The following is a 20,963-nucleotide window of genomic DNA, read 5'->3' as shown; positions in this document are numbered from 1 at the left end:
CAAAAGTGTCAAAAAACGACGTACAATACACTAAATAAAATTTAACTACTTTATACTGTCTATAATTTTTTATCTGTTATAGGCAAATATAGTAAAACATGTATATGTGACGCAGTTGTATCTAGGGTACACTTTACTTGATTTTCCGCCACCAATCTAAAGAAAAACATTGACTTCAATTGTAAAATCACTTCCCCCGTGGGCAGCGGGAAGCATTCTCCCACCAGCATGTGCTTCGCAAAACGAAATTTATTTATTTATTTATTTATTTAATTGAAATACAACAGGCGCATGCCCAATTACAGTGTTCAATATGGGATGACACCATTACATAAACAAGAACATAACTAAGAAAATTAACAAGAAATATGAATGACGCAATATACATTTTACATTTAAAAACAATTGTGAGAAGAAATTAATTATTAGATTATAGAAGCAAAGGGAACACGGAGACAATACAATAATAAATGAAGCTAAACTGTTGGATATAACCTTACAAGCTGAATGAAAACCAAAATTCAATGAACAAAACAAAACAAAATATACAGAAATTCAGCGAATAGATCTTATGTTACAATTACATTTAAATAGGTCTACGCTTGGATTATTCTTAGAAATTGAATTAAATAACTTGCACATTCTCCTCATGGGTTCAGCTTCGGTCATTTTGGTTCTTCCAAGGGGGATTTGAAAGAGATCAGTTCTGGGCCTTAACATTCAGTTTGGCACATAAAAATTTAAATTCGACAACAGATTAAAAGAATCTATTTTACCATTGATAAGCTTGGAGAGAAAAGTTATTTGACTTGTTTGCCTCCTTTCGTCGAGTGACGGAATATTAAAGATTTCGCGTAATATGTTGTTAGGAGTGAGTTTTGGATATGTACCATCAAGTTTAAATAGTATATATCTGAGAAATTTATTTTGAAGCTTTTCTAATTTTTCGATATCTTTCTTGAATTGCGGGTTCCAAACAAGAGAAGCATATTCGAGGTTAGATCTGACGAGCGTATAATATAGCAAGAGAAATGTTTCCTTTTTTCTAAATTGATGACCCATTCTCATTATAAATCCCAAATTTCTGTGAGCTTCGCTTAAAATGCGGGCAATATGTGATTGGAATGTTAACTTTTGGTCAAAAGTGACCCGTAGGTCGGTAACTATATTCTCACTTTGTACTAACACATTAGAAATAGTGTATGAATGTTGAATAGGGTGTCTGTTGTGGGTGAATGATACAAGTTTACATTTCTTTAGGTTTAGGCTGACTTTATTAATTTCACACCACTGAAGCAAGTTATTCAGCTCTTCATGTAATATCGTACAGTCATCAGCGTTTTCGATATTTTTGTATATTTTAACATCATCAGCAAAGATTAATGTCTCACATTTTGTGAGTAGTTCTGGCAAATCGTTTATAAAAATTAAATATAGCAAGGGACCAAGGTTCGACCCCTGTGGAACTCCCGAACTGGCCACGAATTCGGTTGATCTGCAGCCTTGATACACGACATATTGTCGGCGGTTCTGCAGATAGGAAGAAAGAAGGGTAATAAGTGGAGGAGAAAGGCTATTGTTGGCAAATTTCTGTATTAATATATCGTGGTGAACTGTATCAAATGCCTTTGAAAAGTCTGTATATAAAACGTCAACTTGCCCTTTATTAGCTATACTGGGTGCAATGTAGCTTGTCAGTTCGACAAGATTGGTTACGGTTGAGCGTTTTTGGACAAATCCGTGCTGTTTGGGGGAAAGAATGGGTTTGTGGAAGTACATTCCACTCAATTTGAGAAATGTTACCCAAACATCTAACTGAAAGATCACACCTACATGTAGCAATCTAAGAAGAATTCAACATATGAACATACCTTGAAAAATAAGATCTTCTCCCTGAGGGCTCTATGTGATTGGCATAGAGCAATATCTGATGCATTCACTGCTGCAGGCACCAAACAAAGCAACAAAGCAAGAACGCGCGGCAGGATCAGTTTCTTAGAAGTTCCAGCAGATGGCAGCATATAGCACAATATGGGAAATATTTTCCCACTACCCTCTTTGTAGACGAAGAAAACTGGTGGGAACTATATTCCCTTTGCCCGTTGAATTACAGTTAAATTGCTTCTTTAGATCGAAGCTACAGATACATTTCCATCATTTTTAATTGCAATATTCGTATTATCAATGTAAGTAGTCACTGAAACGTCCCTCGAAAGGTTAAGAATGCTTTGGTACAGTCAACGGCAAAGATAATGATAGGCAAATTGTCCACCGCTATTTTAAATACTTTTTATTCTACATCCAGTGTTGGTTTAAGAAATGAAACTATGTTGGTTCGAAGCAGACATTGACGTCATTATTTCAATTCATTGTCATCACAATGTGTAATACAGATAGAGTTAAAATTGTGGTGGACAATTCGCCTACTGTTTCTTTTGCCGTTAGGTGTACAAGTGAACGATGGATAGATTAAATAAAATATTTACTGTACATAATACATAAACGAGAACCTTTCAACAATCGTCCAACAGAGCACACTAGGAAAATTGTCAACTCTATCGTGATAAAGGTGTGGAGGTTAGAGGTGTAATGTTGCTTTAGCATAGGGCTTTTATTTCAATCAGTCATCGTAGAACACTGCCTTAATTCCTTGAAATTGCGTACAGCAGCAACACCAAACGCCATTTAGCTAAATAATTCTCTCTCGGTCCTTGAATTTTTCGTCACCAGCATCTGTACGCAACCTAGCGTAAACAGAACACACCTTCAGATGCAGACATAGTAGTGGAATACATTTCGTTCCTGTGGGGCTACTGTGTTTCTGCAAGCTAATCTCCGATCTCCGTGGTGGAGTGGTTATATACGACGCCAGGGTCCCAGATTCGAATCCCAATCTTGGCATAAGTCTTCTTCGTGAGTGTCCCTTCAACAGTTGCATCATATCGTCACTAATCCTCATTGTCGCGATTGGCTAAAAGTGTCAAGAGCGACGGCACTAATCAAAAATCATATCAAATTTCAGCATAACTGTTATTTCAAAACTACTTAACTCTTATCAACACTTTATTTAGGGGCATACCCGATGGCGGAGTGGTAACATTGTTGCCTTGTAATCAAGTGGTCCAGGGTTCGATACCCGGTGGAGGTACTATGCACAGTGGTGCGGATCCCATTTTAAAATGTAGATCCAGTCCCGATTAGCCTATCTGTTGTTTCTTCCTTTAAAGAGGAATGTTTCTAAAATTAAATGACACTAATGATCATACGATAAGCTCATACTGTGCATAAAGTGGACTTAAAAAAACAATTCAACAACAACAACTTTATTTACGGTGTTTGCTTTCGAAGTTTCTTTAATTTCAGCTGCATATAGCAATTTTTACATTAATTTCAGCTGAATATAGCAATTTTTACATAAATTATCAATTTGTTTTTCGATTTTACTAGATATATTTTATGAGTTTGGAATAATTCTACTTCGAACTAGAAGTAATGAACATCAACTTATTTCTGAATTTTTCTACATTATTTTTAAATTTCGATTAGAAACTCTTACTTTAAGTGACGTTCAATTCACGCTCCTATCATTTCTGCTTTCATTTTTTAAAAAGAAACACTCTCTCTATTTTGAATAATAAATTTTGTTCTCGTGTTTTCGTTTTAATCCTTTTCATCATTACTACTGTGCGAACTCTTGAACGACAGAAGCGAAAATAACAACAATTTCTAAAGAACTAAAAAGTGTTATCATAATTTCTTCTTCTTTTTTATTTTTATATAAACAAATTTTATTGTCTCGTGATTTGGCTACACTGCTAATCGCGCTTCAGAAAATGAAGAAAGAACGGGAACCAATCTGTTTCTGCTGAATGCTACATTGGGGCCAATTAAGGAAAAGAAGTGAGGTGGAGGAAAAAGTGATTGAAATAGCTGAATCATGCAATCCAATAAAGTCACTTCCCAATCGGTCCTTTTTACTCGTTCGAGATGAAAACCTCCATAGAAGTAGCCTTTTCTTCTCTGTATAAACTCGACGACGGGCTTCCATTCCGCCCCCTACCTTTTGTCCCCATTTACGCGTTCCGGGTGCCGAAAAATTCAATAAGAACTCGAGGCAGCACTTGAATTCGAATGAGAACGCCCCAGCTGTGGTTAAAAATTTGGACGTCGTTCTCTGGCCTAAGGGATTGTAATTTGTCACACTTTGCAGTGTGCCTGATTTTATAGCGGAGGATTTGGCACGTACACAAGTGGCTAAGGGTGGCATTACACGGAGTGATTTTATGGGTTTACGTCGTCATGCGCGCAAACGTGCTTCTTGGATTGCTTCTCGTACCGTCTCGTTTATCTTCGTACACTCTCGTTCATCTTCGTACGCGCTCGTCCATCTTCGTACGTGCTCGTCCATCTTCGAGCATGGTCGAACCATACAGCTTCATTGACCTTGTAGTGTATTGTTGATGCATCTTGAACAGTTCACAGAGCATGGATTTGTATTTTTTCCTCCTTTCCTGCGTTGATTGTCTCTTACGAACGTATTGAGTTAGAAGATTTTGTGGTGTAAGGTAGAGCACCTTGCACTTATAATTCAACGCCTTAGGCCATGTCCGAATCTGCAAGTGTACCGTTACGTTCTTTCCTGTCGCCTGTGACATCGAAGTCGTCTGAAGCGTAAAGCTCCCGAGTAGTACATGCTCGATCTACGGCGGAGGCACATTGCACAGTGGTATAGATACCACTTTAAACTTCGACTAACCTATCTGAGCACAGAGTGAACTTCAACTACCCTACTCGCCTGACCTCACATCTGCAAACTTTTTTGCACTTCTCTAAGGTTGGTTTCTTGTGGTGACATTTTGATACTCTTCAGCCATTTTATCCGTAAGGACTATATCTACAATGGTGTGTGAGAATCAGTATGTTTCTGAGCCCCAAACTTTCTTCATCCGAAGCACAATTTGGCACAATTTTGCGCCTAAATGAGCACCAGAGAGCCAAAAGGAGACCCCGTAGGAGAGGTGATAGGTGTTTGGGACGGTTATGGCACGATGGACCATTCCAAATCTAATTTGTGAACCATTCTGACCATTAATTACCTATTTGACTATCATCAGCCGAAAGTAACTTTCATCCCATGATATATTTCACCTCTCTGATCGATGACGTGATACGTTCGTTATCTGAGCGCTGATTAAAGAGGCGGAGGGGTGCGGATGGAGTTATTCAGTAGCACTTGTTTGCCATGTTTCCTGTCGATTCGTTTTGTATTTTTTTTTTCTCTTTTTATTATTCAGTCTCTTTTCAACTCGTCTCAGTTTTCCTCCCAGCGGTCCCAGCATCGACAGAAGAATTGCGTTTCATACCCGGTCATTGACTGTCATTTTATGACCCCTCATTCTTGTCATCCGCATTCATCCGTCAAATCGAGAAAGGGAGGGGCATGGGCTCTGAATAATGAGCCATGAAAACGCAGGGGTGAGAGAGGGGGGCCTGGACATGCGAGTTTGCAAGGAGGTGGAAACTGCGCTGTTCCGATTTAATTCTTCTCGGTACTAGGCGACGATGCCATAAAACGTTCAATCCCTTTGCGAGCGTCTGCAATCAGCCATCAATCTTTTGTACTCTTAATTCCCATTCTTCAGGTTTTAATTTTCTTCTCTATCCTGTTCAACGCCGCGGTCATCGTGTTCTCGTGATTCGGTCTTTTGAACCGAGATATTGGTATATTTTTATTTCGCTTTTCTGCAACTTTCGGCTAGTCGCGAAGATGATGAGTGATGAAATTGATGAAGGAACACTCACAAAGAACACCCATGCCTAGACAGGGATTCGAACCCTGTAACCCCTGGCGTCGTGGCGCGCTATGCTAACCACTCTGGCACGGTGCTCGGCTATTTCACAAGTAAAGGGTCACTTACGGCGAAACAAGTTGTCCGGTAACGCATATATTTTTGGAAAGTACTCATCTTAACTAAGGTAGGTGAAGTATTAGGAGCAATGGGTCAGAGGTTAAGGAGATGAGGGGTCTCTAACATGGGAGTCTATGGGAAGACCCTAAAATCCGTCGCCAACTGACGCTAAAGCACTAGTGTTTCACTCCTAGCATAGAATGATGAGATTTTTAGAGGAAATGAATGTCCAACTACTGAACGCAACCAAATAATAACACATTTTGTTATGACATTTGAAGGTACGAGGCGTATTTTTTAAGCAAGTACCGTTTTGATATGTACAAAAAACAACTAAACTTTTTGTAACAATTTTATTGTTACATGAAAGACCACACTTTTATCTACTTATCCACATAATTGCCACCAATATTAAGGCACTTATCACATCGAACAATAAGTTTTTGTATTCCGTCGTCATAGAAATTTGCCGCCTGATTTGACAGCCACTGCAACACGGCCGTTTTGAGGCTATCGTCGTCATCGTGGCGCTGACCTCCGAGATGCTTCTTCAGTTGCAGAAACACGTGGTAATCACTGGGCGCTAGATCGGGGCTGTATGGAGGATGATCAAATTGTTCCCAGGCAAATGATGCGATGAGATCTTGAGTTCGATTGGCCGCATGTGGACGGGCATTGTCATGCAGCAAAACGATCCCTTTACTCAGCATGCCGCGCCTTTTGTTTTGAATGGCACGGCGCAGTTTTTTTAAAGCCTCACAATATGGTTCGGAATTTATTGTGTCACCACGAGGCAAAAAATCAACAAGAAACACCCACTTCCTGTCCGAAAACACGGTACACATGATTTTCCGGACTGAAATTGTCTGCTTAAACTTCACTTTCTTGGGCGATGTTGAATACCGCCATTCCATGGATTGTTGTTTTGTTTCGGGTGTAACGTAGGCCACCCATCAAGGCGCTACCTAAACGTTTGCTTTGGTGCGCCTCAGTTAACATTTTTGGTACCCATCGTGAGCACAATTTTCGTAAGCGTTCGGTAACAATTTCGTAGATAACACTTCTTGAAACTTCAGGGAACTCCTCTGATAACGAAGAAATCGTGAAGCGTCTGTTCTCTTTCACTTTTTCGTCGACTTTCTGCACCAAATCGACAGTGATTACTGAGGGTCGCCCACTTCGTTCCTCGTCATGAACATCCTTTCGGCCATCTTTGAAAGCTCTTACCCATTTTCGTACCATTCCATCACTCATAATGTTTTGTCCGTACACTTCACAAATCTGACGGTGAATTTCAACTGCTTTCACGCCTTTAGCACTAAGAAAACGAATAACAGCGCGTATTTCACAGTCGGCGGGATTCTCAATCGGCGGAGGCATTTTAAATACGCAAAAGCAACTGTATACACGATCGACTGTTGCTGCAATGGCGTCTGTGGTTTGCCAACAGATGTAGGTACACAGTGCGCATGCATGGGACACCGACCGCAGCGCTGCAGAGGCGGAATTTCAAAACGGTACTTACTTTAAAAATACGCCTCGTAGTTTGTTATTTGGAATCAGAAAACATGGTTATTCGATTCAAAGAGTGAAATCAATGTGATGTTCAGAAAACAGTGCGTGAATCATACAAATGCTCATCTCGCAGTGAGCACAGTTTACAAATGCGCTTTCGTCGCACTTGAAGCACTTGTCGGTTCCGATCGAGTCGATGCAGAACTCACTATTTCCCTGACCTGTTCTACCACATGAAGCCAAACTTTTAGATAAACAAGTCAGAGTTTCTATGGCTAACGAATGGGTTGTGTTCTGTAGATGGACATTCATTTCCTCTAAAAATCTCATCACTCTATGCTAGTGCTTTAGCGTCAGTTAGCAACGGATTTTAGGATCTTCCCATAGACTCCCATGTTAGAGACCCCTCATCTCCTTAACCTCTGACCCATTGCCCCTAATATTTCACATACCTTAGTTAAGATGAGTACTTTCCAAAAATATACCGAAAGCGATTGCAGATTCGGAATCTGCACGTCAAGACCTTTCAATAGAGTATATGGAAGTGGGGTTTCTATTGAAAGGTCTTGACGTGCAGATTCCGAATCTGCAATTGTTTTCACTCTAGCTCAATTAGAGGCAGAGCGTCCCTTTGAAAATGTTATGGGTTTTATATAATTTTCACCCTTTTTCTTTTTTCTTTTTTCGAAAATTTAAAATCGCTATATCTCCGTCCCTAATTGAGCTAGGAGCATGGTTGATAGCTCGTTGGACTCGGAATGAAGTCCTCTTTCCGATTCTACAATACAAAATGGGGGTTTCCATTTAAAATTTCACAGTTGCCCCCCGCCCGCCCCATCCCCAGGGGGCGGGGGTGGGGAATCAAGTGTGATATCATTGAATAGCTTTATTTCACTTATTAAACGCGTATTTTTTCGTTTTCCGATTCGATGTGTATTTCTCACGGTATGTGACCGTTCCGGGACTTTTGGACCACCCGGTATGTATTCCCGGGCAACTTGTTTCACCGTCATTGACCCTTTACTTGTCAGTGGTTGATTCACGCATTCGTGGTGTAAGGTGTGACACTTTCCGCAAACACCCAAATATCAACTTAACTTATGAAGTACATCCTGGACTGCATCGTTGCAGACTAACGTGGCTGTGGCGTCTGGACTCGCAGCTCTGTGGGCCTCGTGTTTCGTGCTGTCCTTGTATGTTTATGATTGTCATTTCCGCCATTTAATCTTATCACTATTCATATTCATCTTCACGATTATCCAAGAGTGACAGAAAAGGGACACAACAAATGAAAAGTACCCACACACACACACCCCAAGCATACCCTAAAATTTTCCCAACACCCCTAAACTGTATCTTAAGACCCAAATTATGCTCGTTTCTTTAGCTAAATTTACCCCTTTACTCCCTAAAAATGAATTTATACCTCTCCACAAGGAAAATCCTGGACAGCATCTTTCTTACTATACAGATTAGAAAATCTCTCAGTATCTAAAAATCAATTTCTATCTCTTGTTGTTATTAAGCATAACTTTTCTTTCAATTTTTAACTAATCGCGTCGTTGAAGTTTGAAAATCCACTTCAGGCTTAGATTATACTGTTATTGCAACAACAACAGCCCTCCCCGATGGCGCAGTAATAACGTCGTTGCCTTGAAATCAAGAGGTCCTGGGTACGGTACTCGGTGGAAGCACATACTGGTTCAGATCCCACTGTAGGTCCAGTCCCGTTTACTCTATCTGATCATAAAGTGGACTTAAAATAACAACTGTAATGTTTCCCGTTAAGAGACTTATCCAGGGCCAGGATTTTGATTACATTTCATCTTTTAACTGGTGCAACGTAGACATTGCTAACTAGTACAGAAATCCTGAACACCCTCCTTAGGTTGAAGAAATGTAATTTTTTGGTCATTTTTTACCATTTTTTAAAATTTTGCGTCATTTTTAGGGCATTTTTTTAAAGAAAAGAATGTGTCATTCCGTGCTGAAACATAAGAAGTTCAACAATTTCTGTTTTGTCTGAATGTTATCTTGCGGTACTTACTCTGTGTTTAACTACCAACGCAACAAAGCCTGTCTGAATATCGCGAAATGCAACATTGTCGAGTTTCTTATTCACAGTCCGTACAACACACCAAGGTGAAGAAGCAATAGTTAAATTGTTTGTCTTGGAATATATATATACTATTTTCATTAAGCAGATTGAGTTTTGTACGAATTTTCGGGTCATTTTTCAAGGATTTTAGGTCATCAAAATCCGGGCCCTTATCACCACATTGTTTTGTAGGTGCTAGTAGACAATGTGCTGACGCGCGCAAAACTGGGTCAATTTTCGAAAGGCATTTTTTGAATATTTTTAGTTTTCACTTACCTGACAAATCATTTCGGTATTGTTCGGTCCCTTATTCAAATGTGCAAAAGGATATTGATTCGATTTATTTTACTTCCCTTTTCTGCTAATCGCGAAGATGAGGATGAGTAATGTGATTAAAATGATTTTGGGGCACTCACAAAGAACGAATCCGTGTCGCTTCCGCCGAGTCATTTCCGCCGCGACATATGTCAAAACCTTCCTTGATGGGTTTTCCCACAATTCGGAGTGTCATTACCGCCGCGCGCACGTGTGCACGTTGCTCAGTTGTAGCTGTGTTTATCTACGATTGAAAAGGAAGGTGATTGGTAAATGAATGTAAGATGAAAGTTTATATGAGGGATCTACATTGGGAAATTAGTATTTATGTAAAACTGAGACTTGAGAGAGACGACAAGATGGATGAGAATATGGAAATGATAGAAATAACGCGTGGAAATAATTCAAACAACGTTCGTATTGTTGTTGTGCAAGTGTATCAAAATATTGTGTTTACATATACGTAGCTATTACTTATATAATGTTTGTAAAAAACAACACTGTACTTCTAATGTTTTTGACGATTTAATGTAGTGTATAATAATTTAATGTAATAGACTGGCACATTTATGTTGCTTCCAAAGTATACATTTACGTAGTACTTGTAGAATGCTTGCAATATTTTAACACTGTTTTTTGATCATTAACGATAAATGATTAATAGTTAATAGACTAATGCTGATTTATGTATTTTGTGTTGTGGAATAAAATTGATACAAGTAATCCTGTGTAACGTCTTTTGAAATAAGTAAAGTCATATTTGACTCTGTGGATAGGTTTAACATTTCAGTGTAAACACAGCTGTGCAACGTCGTAAACACACGTTTGATTTTATGTTTTAAGTCCACTTTATGCACTATTCACCATGTGCCCATAAACACACGTGCGCGCGCCGGTGATGACACTCTGGATTGTGGGAAAACCAGCCAAGGAAGGTCTTGATGTATGTCGCGGCGGAAATGAACCGAAAAAAGCCTCGGCGCAAACAACACGACACGACAAAGAACAGCCATGACCAGATCTGGGAATAAACCCGGGACTGAAAGCATTTGGATTCAACATTTCTATTCCCAGGGAGAACGGTAAAATAACATTTACGCTTGGCTCCAACCCCCCCCCCTTCCTTGCCGAGACAAGACTATCTTAACACCATGCAAGAAGCGGGTTCCCATCTCTGTCCTTTCCCCAATCCAGAATCCCAGGACCAGCTTCCGGGTTCTCTTCTCTTCCTCGCAGCATCCACTCTGGAGCCAGCGTGGCTGGGGACGAGCGGACGGAATGCCAAAGTTCAAATCAATACTTCTATTGAGCCTTCCGCGAAGGATCAAGTACGGGGTCATTTGGTGGCTACGTGTTTCGCATACTGTACCGACAATCGGGAGAAATTCACAACCTTGCCCCAAGATAAGCCAAGTGAAGGACAGCAGCGTTGGATATTAATCAATTTTTTTGAGCCGTAATTATCATGCGCGTAGTTCTTACCTGTTAAGTAAACGAAGAACAAAGCTAATGCAGGTATACACAAGGCCAACCTCCGTGACGTAGTGGTTAGAGCAGTGCAGTACGACGCCATGTCTGGACATGGATGTTCTTTGTGATTGTCTCATCATAAATTTCATAACATCATCGCCCATTCTCATCGTTGCGATTAGCCAAGAGTACAATAAAGACGACGCCAAACAAGAAAATCAAAATCTATACGAAAGGGAAGGAAATTCGCTCCTTAACACATGGTGCAAAATTTCAACCCAACTTAGGGTACGAAAACTCCTTTTCAGAGATACCAATTTGGAAAAAGCTAAACGCACCTAAAGGTGAGATCTACATCTTTATTTACCTAGCCAACCTCCGTGGCAGAGTGGTTATCACAGCACTCTCAGATGCCAGGGGTTCTGGGTTCGAATCCATGCCTGGGAATGGTGAGTGTCCTTGATCAATTGCATGACATCATCACTGGTCCACATCGTCGCGATTAGCCAACAGTGGCAGAAGGCACTATCGATCCTTTATTTATCTAAGTTGAATAAAGCAAAGAAGTCTTGATAGATATTCACCACATGTAAAATATCAAAATTAAAGCAAATAGGCAACAATATACATAAATGAAAATTTCATTTCCCATTAGTTCTTGGAACGTAACGTTGTTTCAATGAGAGTACAAAATCTATGCCTGCAGTCAAGTCAAATACAATTTAACCAAATGTTTAACTACTGATAACTTGCTAATTGGGATTACAAGATAAATACATTAGATTTCATATGTATGTATTTACATGAACTATCCTACCTGTACGGGGATGATCTTTTGAGAAGGTACCAAAAGATCAACCTCTCTTCCAACGTAAACACGTTTCTATAACTGCAATCTTGCAGGCTAAGAATGCTCTGGCGTCTGGGCCCAGAGTCAGTATAATATTCTGTGCGGTTGTGCTTTGTCTGTATGTGTGCTGAGTGACCCTTTACAATTTTCGCCCTTAGCATAGGCATGAACGTTTTAGTCTTAGCAAGGAACTTGTCTGCATATAATGGGTTTTAATCAGTGGCGGTGATTGAGTTCAAAATACTGGAGAGGCAAGGACAGTTTACTTTCCCTTGGTAAATAATCTTTAGCATTTTCCTGGGCAAATTTGGCAAAAAGTGGGGGGAAACTGCCCCCACGTCCCCCTAATCGCAGCCACTGATTTTAATTAAGGTGTGCTTCATGCAAGACCTGTCGTTCAAGGGACTTGTCCCCGTGTATCTTGACGGGTGCAAATAGCCCTTGTGCTGGGTCGCCCAACATTTTCATTTCAATTAATCAAACCACGACACAGTATACGAAACAGAATATTGCGTAAACACACCACGAACGAATATTGTGTACAGAGGTTGTGAAATATAAGCAAAGATATGGTATATAACAGTTGATCAACAGATGTCGCTGATATTCCGTAATCAATTTCGTGCTAAATAAACGAACCAATGAACAACCGATCGTTAAAGCACAGACTAACACCTTGGCATAAATTTTGAGAGCAGTGAATTTTCCAATCTACACATCGCACTCATTTCAAAATAAAAATATTATTGCTCGAGTGTAGAGGAGGTTGCATGTGAAAGAAAATCTCGATTTTCATGTTATATGCAAAACTGTCACATATAGCTCTTCAACTTCAACAATACTTCACCACAACATCTTATTTTAGTCTTCTCTGTTGACAATGTTTCGGGGCATGGCTTAAAATGTTTCGATCACTATATACAGCTATATATTTACCGTACTTCTTCGAATTCAAGGCGAACCTAAATTTTCAACCCAACCCCCCAAAAAAAACGTAAGCCTTGGATTTGAAGAAATACGATATATTATGTAAATCCTTCTTTATAAATCTTACACAGAAACGTTGTCACGAGAGAAGAATGAAATATGTTGTGGTGAAACATTGTTGTAAACTTTAACGCAACGTATTGTTGAAATGATAAATGTAAGTGACGTTTTGCACACCATATGTGCAAATGCGAAAGATTTACTTTCTACTACAAATGTACCGTCACAACCCTACGTGTACGATTTGCCCGAGTTGGCAATAATATTACAAATCTCAAGGTCAACAATGATTGGTCATTCTGTTTTATCACGCAAGTCATGTTTTCTACGATCGCAACTTGCAACCAAACCATGGTAGGACCACAGAACAACAACGTTTATCTGTGGTAGGACATTGGAACTCAAGAGGAAATAAGAATGTTAAATGGTTTGTATCGCCTGTGTGATATACAACCCAAAGTACCGTCGCGCCAGTTGGGTTGCCTACCAATGTGCGCAGGTTAATCTTGAAGATTGGGATGAAAGGTGATGACAAGATGAAACTGAACAATCGCAAACACACTTGGACAGGACACAACGCAGACCCAATAAAGGAATATACTGGCTTTGAGTTCAGACGCCAGAGTCTCGCTAGAGTGCAAAATGCAATCCAGGATGTACTACGTACAAGAGAGGTTGAAAATTTGGGTTTCTTCGTAAAGGGCCACCCTTCACACCCCGAGAATGAATATAATTATTTATTTATTTCGTCTTCTTTTACAGCCCGAGAATGAATAAAATTATTTATTTATTTCGTCTTCTTTTACACCCCGAGAATGAATATATTTATTTATTTATTTCGTCTCCTTTTACACCCAGAGAATGAATAAAATTATTTATTTATTTCGTCTTCTTTTACACCCCGATAATGAATAAAATTATTTATTTATTTCGTCTTCTTTTACACCCCGAGAATGAATATAATTATTTATTTATTTCGTCTTCTTTTACACCCCGAGAATGAATATAATTATTTATTTATTTCGTTTTCTTTTACAGCCCGAGAATGAATAAAATTATTTATTTATTTCTTCTTTTACACCCCGAGAATGAATATATTTATTTATTTATTTCGTCTTCTTTCCCACCCCTAGAATGAATATAATTATTTATTTATTTCGTCTTCTTTTATACCCCGAGAATAAATATAATTATTTATTTATTTCGTCTTCTTTTACACCCCGGGAATGAATATAAGTATTTATTTATTTCGTCTTCTTTTACATGGCGAAGTTAAGGCTGTGGAGCCTTTCCTTCCACTTGACCATGTGTACAAAAAAAATTGAATTTGGAATATTGAAAAAAGAAATTAGACGAAATAGAAGAAATATCATACACCAGGGGTTCCCAAACTAATTTGTTTCACTGCGTCCTTAGTGTTTCAGGATTTTTCCGCGGCGCCCAAGTCAGAATGTAGGCCTATTTAACACTTGCAACGCTCTAGTGTGATTAGTTTGCTTGCCTTAAGTATAAAAAATAAACACACATTTCAAATTCAGAAACATTTTATGCAGTACTAAATTAGCACATACTTGGATTAATGCGATGGTCTGATTCTAAAACCATGTGCAGACTAACAAGTTAGTGCCATTTCAGTGAAAATATTGGAACATTTCGCAGCCCCCCTGTAAGCCAGCCCTGGGGCGCCACGACGCATATTTTGGAAACCACCGTCATGCACGATCGATCAATCATGTCCTGTCTGGGACTCGAATCCAGAACTTTCGGAAACGATATCGCGAGTCGAACACTCAACACGCTCAGGACCACCTTTCCGACTTGAAATATGAGTTTTTACTATTTTCGTTCTTTCTTTTCCAGTGAAATTTATCAAAAATTCCCTCACGTATAATGATGCTTAAAAAGTAAAAGAAAATGTAATTAATTTAATGAGATCGTGGTAGAACGCATTTCACCAACCTCCCTCGACTGATAAAAATACCTCATTATAACCTTTAATATTGAAACCGTACTCACGGCGAGTGTTGGCAAGAAAAATTCTTAGTCCTCTTGTGTTGAGCTAACAGGCCACACGCAATTTTTTTCAACGGCACACGCTTCCTTTTTATAAGATCTTTTCCATTATTCTCCTTCGTTCCCTTGGTTCTTTTGCATCCTGAATATTTGATGAGACGTAATGGGGAGACTGACATCCTCGTGAACCATGCTATCAGGGGAAATGTTGCATTGAGGATTTGAGTTCGCGTGACGTACGCTAGATGTCTCCGATTGGTGCGTTTCGGAAATGGTTTGCAATTCCAGTTTCTTTAATTTACATAACAGTCTTTCAGAACAGGTATTTTGAGAATTCATTCGGCGTTGTTACAAACCACCTGCAGCGTTCAAGAACTGAAGTGATTTAAGATCTTGTAGTGACTTTAGTTGAGGAGTTCATGTACAGATACTATACTATAGAGTATATGTTACGTTTTAAGAGTCGCAATACGTTGCATGAGTATGGATAACTAGAGCTCTCGTCATGAAAACAGTCCAGTCAAGGTCACGCCACCCACCTACAGTGTTGCCAACCGCATACGTACGTACAACGCGCTAAGTGTCGACTGTGCAGCTTAGAATAAGTGTGGCAACCCTGGAGAAGGCAAGGGGAAGCTCCGACCTTAACTGGACTGTTTTCGTGGCGAGAGCTTTAGTACCGTACAGTGCCACGTGCTAGGCAGTAATATTTTGTAGAAAGATTAAGCTGATCGTGGTGACGTATAGATGCAGTTGAAATCCAAATGAGCGCAGTAATGGGCACAATGAATAGTAACGTGTGTCACGTTAGTTGACTTCTTGGTCTGTTTTCGGTACTTGTGGGTAATGTACACTCGCCGACAATAAAACTGGGTCACATAGATCTTGAAAGTCTCCCTTCTCTGCAATGCGTCATGCGTGGTCCCTAAATCTACGGCAATGAGTGGATGTTAATAGTAAATTTTCAATGGCAATTTCTGTCCCTTTTCTCTTCACAAACTGTTGTCTTCTCGTTTAATATCTAAGAAACTAAAAGTTAAAATATACAAAGCAGTAATTTTGCCTGTAGTATTATATGGATCGAAACTTGGTCCCTTACGTTGGAAGAGGAACTTAAATTGAGAGTATTTGAAAATAAGATCGTTAGGAAAATATTTGGATCTAAACGGGATGAGGAGACAGGTGAGTGGAGAAGGTTACATAATTTAGAACTATATAATTTATATTCATGTCCGTTACATAATTTAGAACTACATAATTTGTATTCATGTCCAGATATTATTAGAATTATTAAGTCAAGACGACTTATTTGGGCAGGCCATGTGGCACGAATGGAAGAAGAAAGAAGAGTTTACAGGATTCTTGTTGGGAAACCTGACGGTAAGAGACCTGTAGGAAGGCAAAGACGAAGATCGAGAGACAACGTTGAGATGGACCTATAGGAAATCGGTAGGGATGGAAAAGAGTATATACCTAGGTAGATCTTGCATAGGATAGGGACAGATGGAAGGCCTGTTTTGTTTAAGAAGGCTAGAGATTTGGTTAGTTAATTTCTGTCACTGCCATAGAGTTGGGCAACACACATAACACACAGAGATGCGAGCATTACAGGATATCGGTGTTCCATTTTTATTGTTGGTAACTGTACTTGGTTTTGTTGCTGTGTGGATAGGAAGTTATCTCTGCTGCTGGTCGTCCACTTTTCAAATTTTGAAGTTTCAGATTATATCTGTTTAACATGAGTGTTCGTAATGTTTTAATAATTATTCCTTAAACATTAATACGCTTTCCCTGCTTTTCTCTCTCTCTCTGTCTCTCTTTTTAACTATTGTTTCTTTCTATATGCCTTTCCGGTTTTTTTTTCTTTCTCTTTTCCTTTATCTCTTTTCCCTGTCTCTTTCAATTTATTTTTGTCTTATTTCTATCTTCCTTTCTTTTCACCTTTATTTCTCTTACTTTACACTCTTTCTTTCTATTTCTTTTCTTGCTTATTTCCATTTCATTTCTCTCTTTCTTTACTCTTTACAATTTTATTCTCTCTTTTTCTTTCCATCTTTTTCTCATACTTTCTCTCTTTTTATTTCCATCTTTATATCTTACTTTCTCTCTTTTTCTTTCTATCTTTTTCTCTTACTTTCTCTTTTTCCCATCTTTTCCTTTACGTTATCTCCTTTTCTTTCCATCTTTTCTCTTACTTTCTCTCTTTTCCATCTTTTTCTTTACTTTTTCTCTTTTCTTTCCATCTTTTTCCGTTACTTTCTCTCTTTTTCTACCCATCTTTTTATCTTACCATCTCTCTTTTTCTTTCCATCTTTTCTCTTACTTTATTTCTTTTTCCATCTTTTTCCTTCACTTTCTCTCTATCTTTCCATCTTTTCTCATACTTTCTCCCTTTTTTTCCATCTTTTTCTCTTACTGTCTCTCTTTTTCTTTCCATCTTTTCATCTTACTTTCTTTACTTTCCATCTTTATTTCTATTTCCTTTTCTCTTATTTATTTTCATCATCTTCCCTTTCTTTTTCTCTTTTCTTATTTCCATCTTTATTCTCTTACTTTCTCTTTTTGTTTCCATCTATATTTATATTTCATTTTCTCTTTTGTATGTTTTTCTCTTTCATTACTCTTCCTCTATTTCTTTCTCCTCTATTATTCTATCCTCTCTTCTCTCTATTTCCCTCTCTCTCTCTTTCAGTCTCTCACTCTCTGGTCCTTGAGCTCTTGGTGAAGCCTTGTATTCTTTCACCAGTTCTGAATATTACAATTCTCATCTAAGCCCTAATCGTTACAGCCCTTTCTTTAATCTTCCTTTCCTCGTTGCCCTTCCTCCATGCAGCTTTTCTTTTAAAGTAGCAAGCACAACGAAAACAAAGCCTCATTGTCTCTTTTCTCCCTCCCCAACAGGTGCTGTCGCTGGGTGCAGACGTCCTGCCCGAGTACAAGCTTCAGTCACCGAGGATCCACAAGTGGACCATCCTGCACTACAGTCCATTCAAGGCAGTATGGGACTGGATCATCCTCATTCTGGTCATGTACACCGCCATCTTCACGCCGTACGTCGCCGCGTTCCTCCTCAACGCTCCCGGAGACGGCGACGAGAAGAAAGGTAGTGACAAGAGGTACCAGGACGACCCCATGATCATCATTGATCTCATAGGTGAGTGCGTGCCTTTTTCCTCTGCTAGTTATTTATTTCCGCCAAACTTACTGGAAGGCAAGTATTAGATTGGGATCATGCGGCTTTAAAGGACAGCGCCAAAGAAAATGTATGCATACTGCTACTTATGATAATGTGCATAAAATATTAATCAGGAACATTATTTTTCAACATCCTTTTTGGCTATTCAATAAATATTCAATTCTTTATCTATTTGACATTAATTCCTTTGCCAGGACAGTTGTAAACTACGCTATTCTTATACTGTAGTTTTACCTATTGGTGTAATAACATTCCAGTGTTAATTAATTTACATATTTTAATTAATAGTTTTATATAATGTAATTATATCATTATTATAATTTAAACATTTATAATTTTATTATTATTACTTCTGAAACACTTGGTTCGACCCCCGAAATATATTTCTAGATAGGTGCCTGGCTGATGTTATTCCAAGTGATGGGGGCTTGTAAGGGATGACCTTCTGGTAATCTCCAATTATATGCATCAATGTACCGGGTGGCCAGAATTAAAGTTACCCAACTCAGAGCACTCTGTAGCCTGTTTGAGGCATCGTACAACTCTGCAATTTGGTGAATCCACTATGCAGACCATGGGGAAGAGGATGGTGATAAAAAATAGTTCACTTTTCCGCCACCAGGTTGAAATGTGGCGCTGTTATAATGAAAGACATTTGTTAGTGGCTGGAAGTTGCGAGAAAATAATCTCGTGTTTATTGCAAGATTGCAAGGTAAAGGCAAATCCTTAACCAATTGGAGCAGTTTACGTCATTATTACAACCCATCATGGAAGTACAGCGTCACATTTCAACCTGATGGCAGAAAATTTAACTATTTTTTTTTATCGCCATCCTCTTCCCCATGGTCTGCATGGTGGATTCACCAAATTTCAGAGTTCTACGATGCCTCAAACGGGCTACAGATGGCTCTGAGTTCGGTAACTTTAATTCTGGCCACCTGGTACAGTGTGATCCATGAGTATTACCGTGCAAATTGTCCATCACCATGTTCGTGCACTTTATTTGACCCAATAAGAGCTTGAAGAATTAAAAGAAAACTCAAAACAAGATGTTGACAACTTCTGCAGAAGCATACATAAAAATACAGTGCGTCCATTTCGATCTGCAGCCGAGAGATCGGGAGAAGCGTGGCGGGCGGCGCTGACGGAGATGCCGACATTTGCGGCCTGTAATGCCCGCTTATTTTTATAGACATATGCAGACATTTATATAAATATTGCAAAACGAGCACTAACCTGTGTTATAACACGCAAAAGTTCTTCTATAATTCATCCAAGTTCTGCTCTTATATACACAAATAAATACGCTATAGAAACGATGTTAAGAGCCACAGATAATAAAGCATTTTAATCATAGTTTTGACCAGTAACGTCCTGTTTAAGTTTATATCCTTGAAAGAGTTTTGTGGCCATGGGAATCGTTTGGAGGTTTCGAATGTGCAACACTGTATCAGGATTACACTGCAGACGAAACCGATAAAAGTGAATGGTTTTCGTGAGCTTCCTTGCAATCCGAAATATCCGAGCTCGAGTTTTTTGTTCCTTTGCGACTAGATGAAGACAGAGTTGTAAATATAGTGGCGAGCAATGTAAACCAAGAGCGTGTTAATTTCGTACTGTGCGCAAGAGTGTTATTCTTGGTTACTTGCAGTTACTTGTTTGTGTTATTGTAGTGTGTATGTGTGACGTGTCAGTGAGACGATTGGAATGCCAGCCGCAAGATTCACGTTAGAACAAAGATGTTTTATGTATGACACGTACGTGAAAACAAACTCGTGTCGAGACGTGTGTAGGTAATTTGTACAGAAATTCCCATGCGTTTCAACTCCACACAGAGATACGGTTAGACATCTTGTCCTTAAATTACGAGAAACTGTATCGTTAAATTTTAAAACACCTAAGCAAAAACGGCGGATTCTAACCGAAGCAAAACTCGATGATATTGGTGCAGCGTTAGAACGTTCTCCAAACAAACCTCTACGCCGTGTTTCACAAGAGGTGGGCGTGTCAAAATCATCGGCACATACAGTCACTAAGCTACTAAAATTAAAACCATACTCTTATAACACAGGTTAGTGCTCGTTTTGCAATATTTATATAAATGTCTGCATATGTCCATAAAAATAAGCGGGCATTTCAGGCCGCAAATGTCGGCATCTCCGTCAGCGGCGCCCGCTACGCTTCTCCCGATCTCTCGGCTGCAGATCGAAATGGAAGCACGGTACATTGCTTAAAAACACACAGAATGTAAGCTATAAAATAATGAAAATGGCCATGGACAATTTGCACGGTAATACTAGTGGATCCCACTGTACCAAGTGTTTTATTTCAAAATGTTCAGGAATTACATCAGAATATTAAAATACTTGTTATCTAATCACAAAATGGAATATCATTTTAATGTGACAATAATCAAGGTTATTAGAATTATATAAGGTTGGGTCGTAAGTGTGTATACTCAAAATGCATACGATCTGATGAAGAATTGTGGGAACTTGTGAATCTACCCCAGAAAGTTCACATAAAAGTATTGCATTATCCACATATCACAAGTGAGCACAACGTAAAAACTTGAAATGGAGCACAGAAATGCTTATATATTGATATTCC

The 20,963-nt window shown here is 39.0% G+C and overlaps 1 protein-coding gene across 11 annotated transcripts in view; it reads left to right on the top strand.

Annotated features, from left to right (window-relative positions):
* Positions 1 to 20,963, top strand: part of LOC145998727 (voltage-gated inwardly rectifying potassium channel KCNH6-like) — a 1,156,077-nt gene that overhangs the window by 1,033,922 nt on the left and 101,192 nt on the right. For all 11 annotated transcript variants that reach the window (XM_083135244.1, XM_083135252.1, XM_083135248.1 and 8 more), the window contains one exon: positions 18,059 to 18,311. In XM_083135244.1, coding sequence (XP_082991370.1) covers positions 18,059 to 18,311 — 253 coding nt within the window. The remainder of the gene's footprint in view (positions 1 to 18,058; positions 18,312 to 20,963) is intronic.

This window comes from Lepisma saccharinum, chromosome 14 (assembly GCF_977018435.1).
Source record: "Lepisma saccharinum chromosome 14, izLepSacc3.1, whole genome shotgun sequence".
NCBI lineage: Eukaryota > Metazoa > Arthropoda > Insecta > Zygentoma > Lepismatidae > Lepisma > Lepisma saccharinum.
This window is presented reverse-complemented; position numbering and strand designations above follow the sequence as displayed.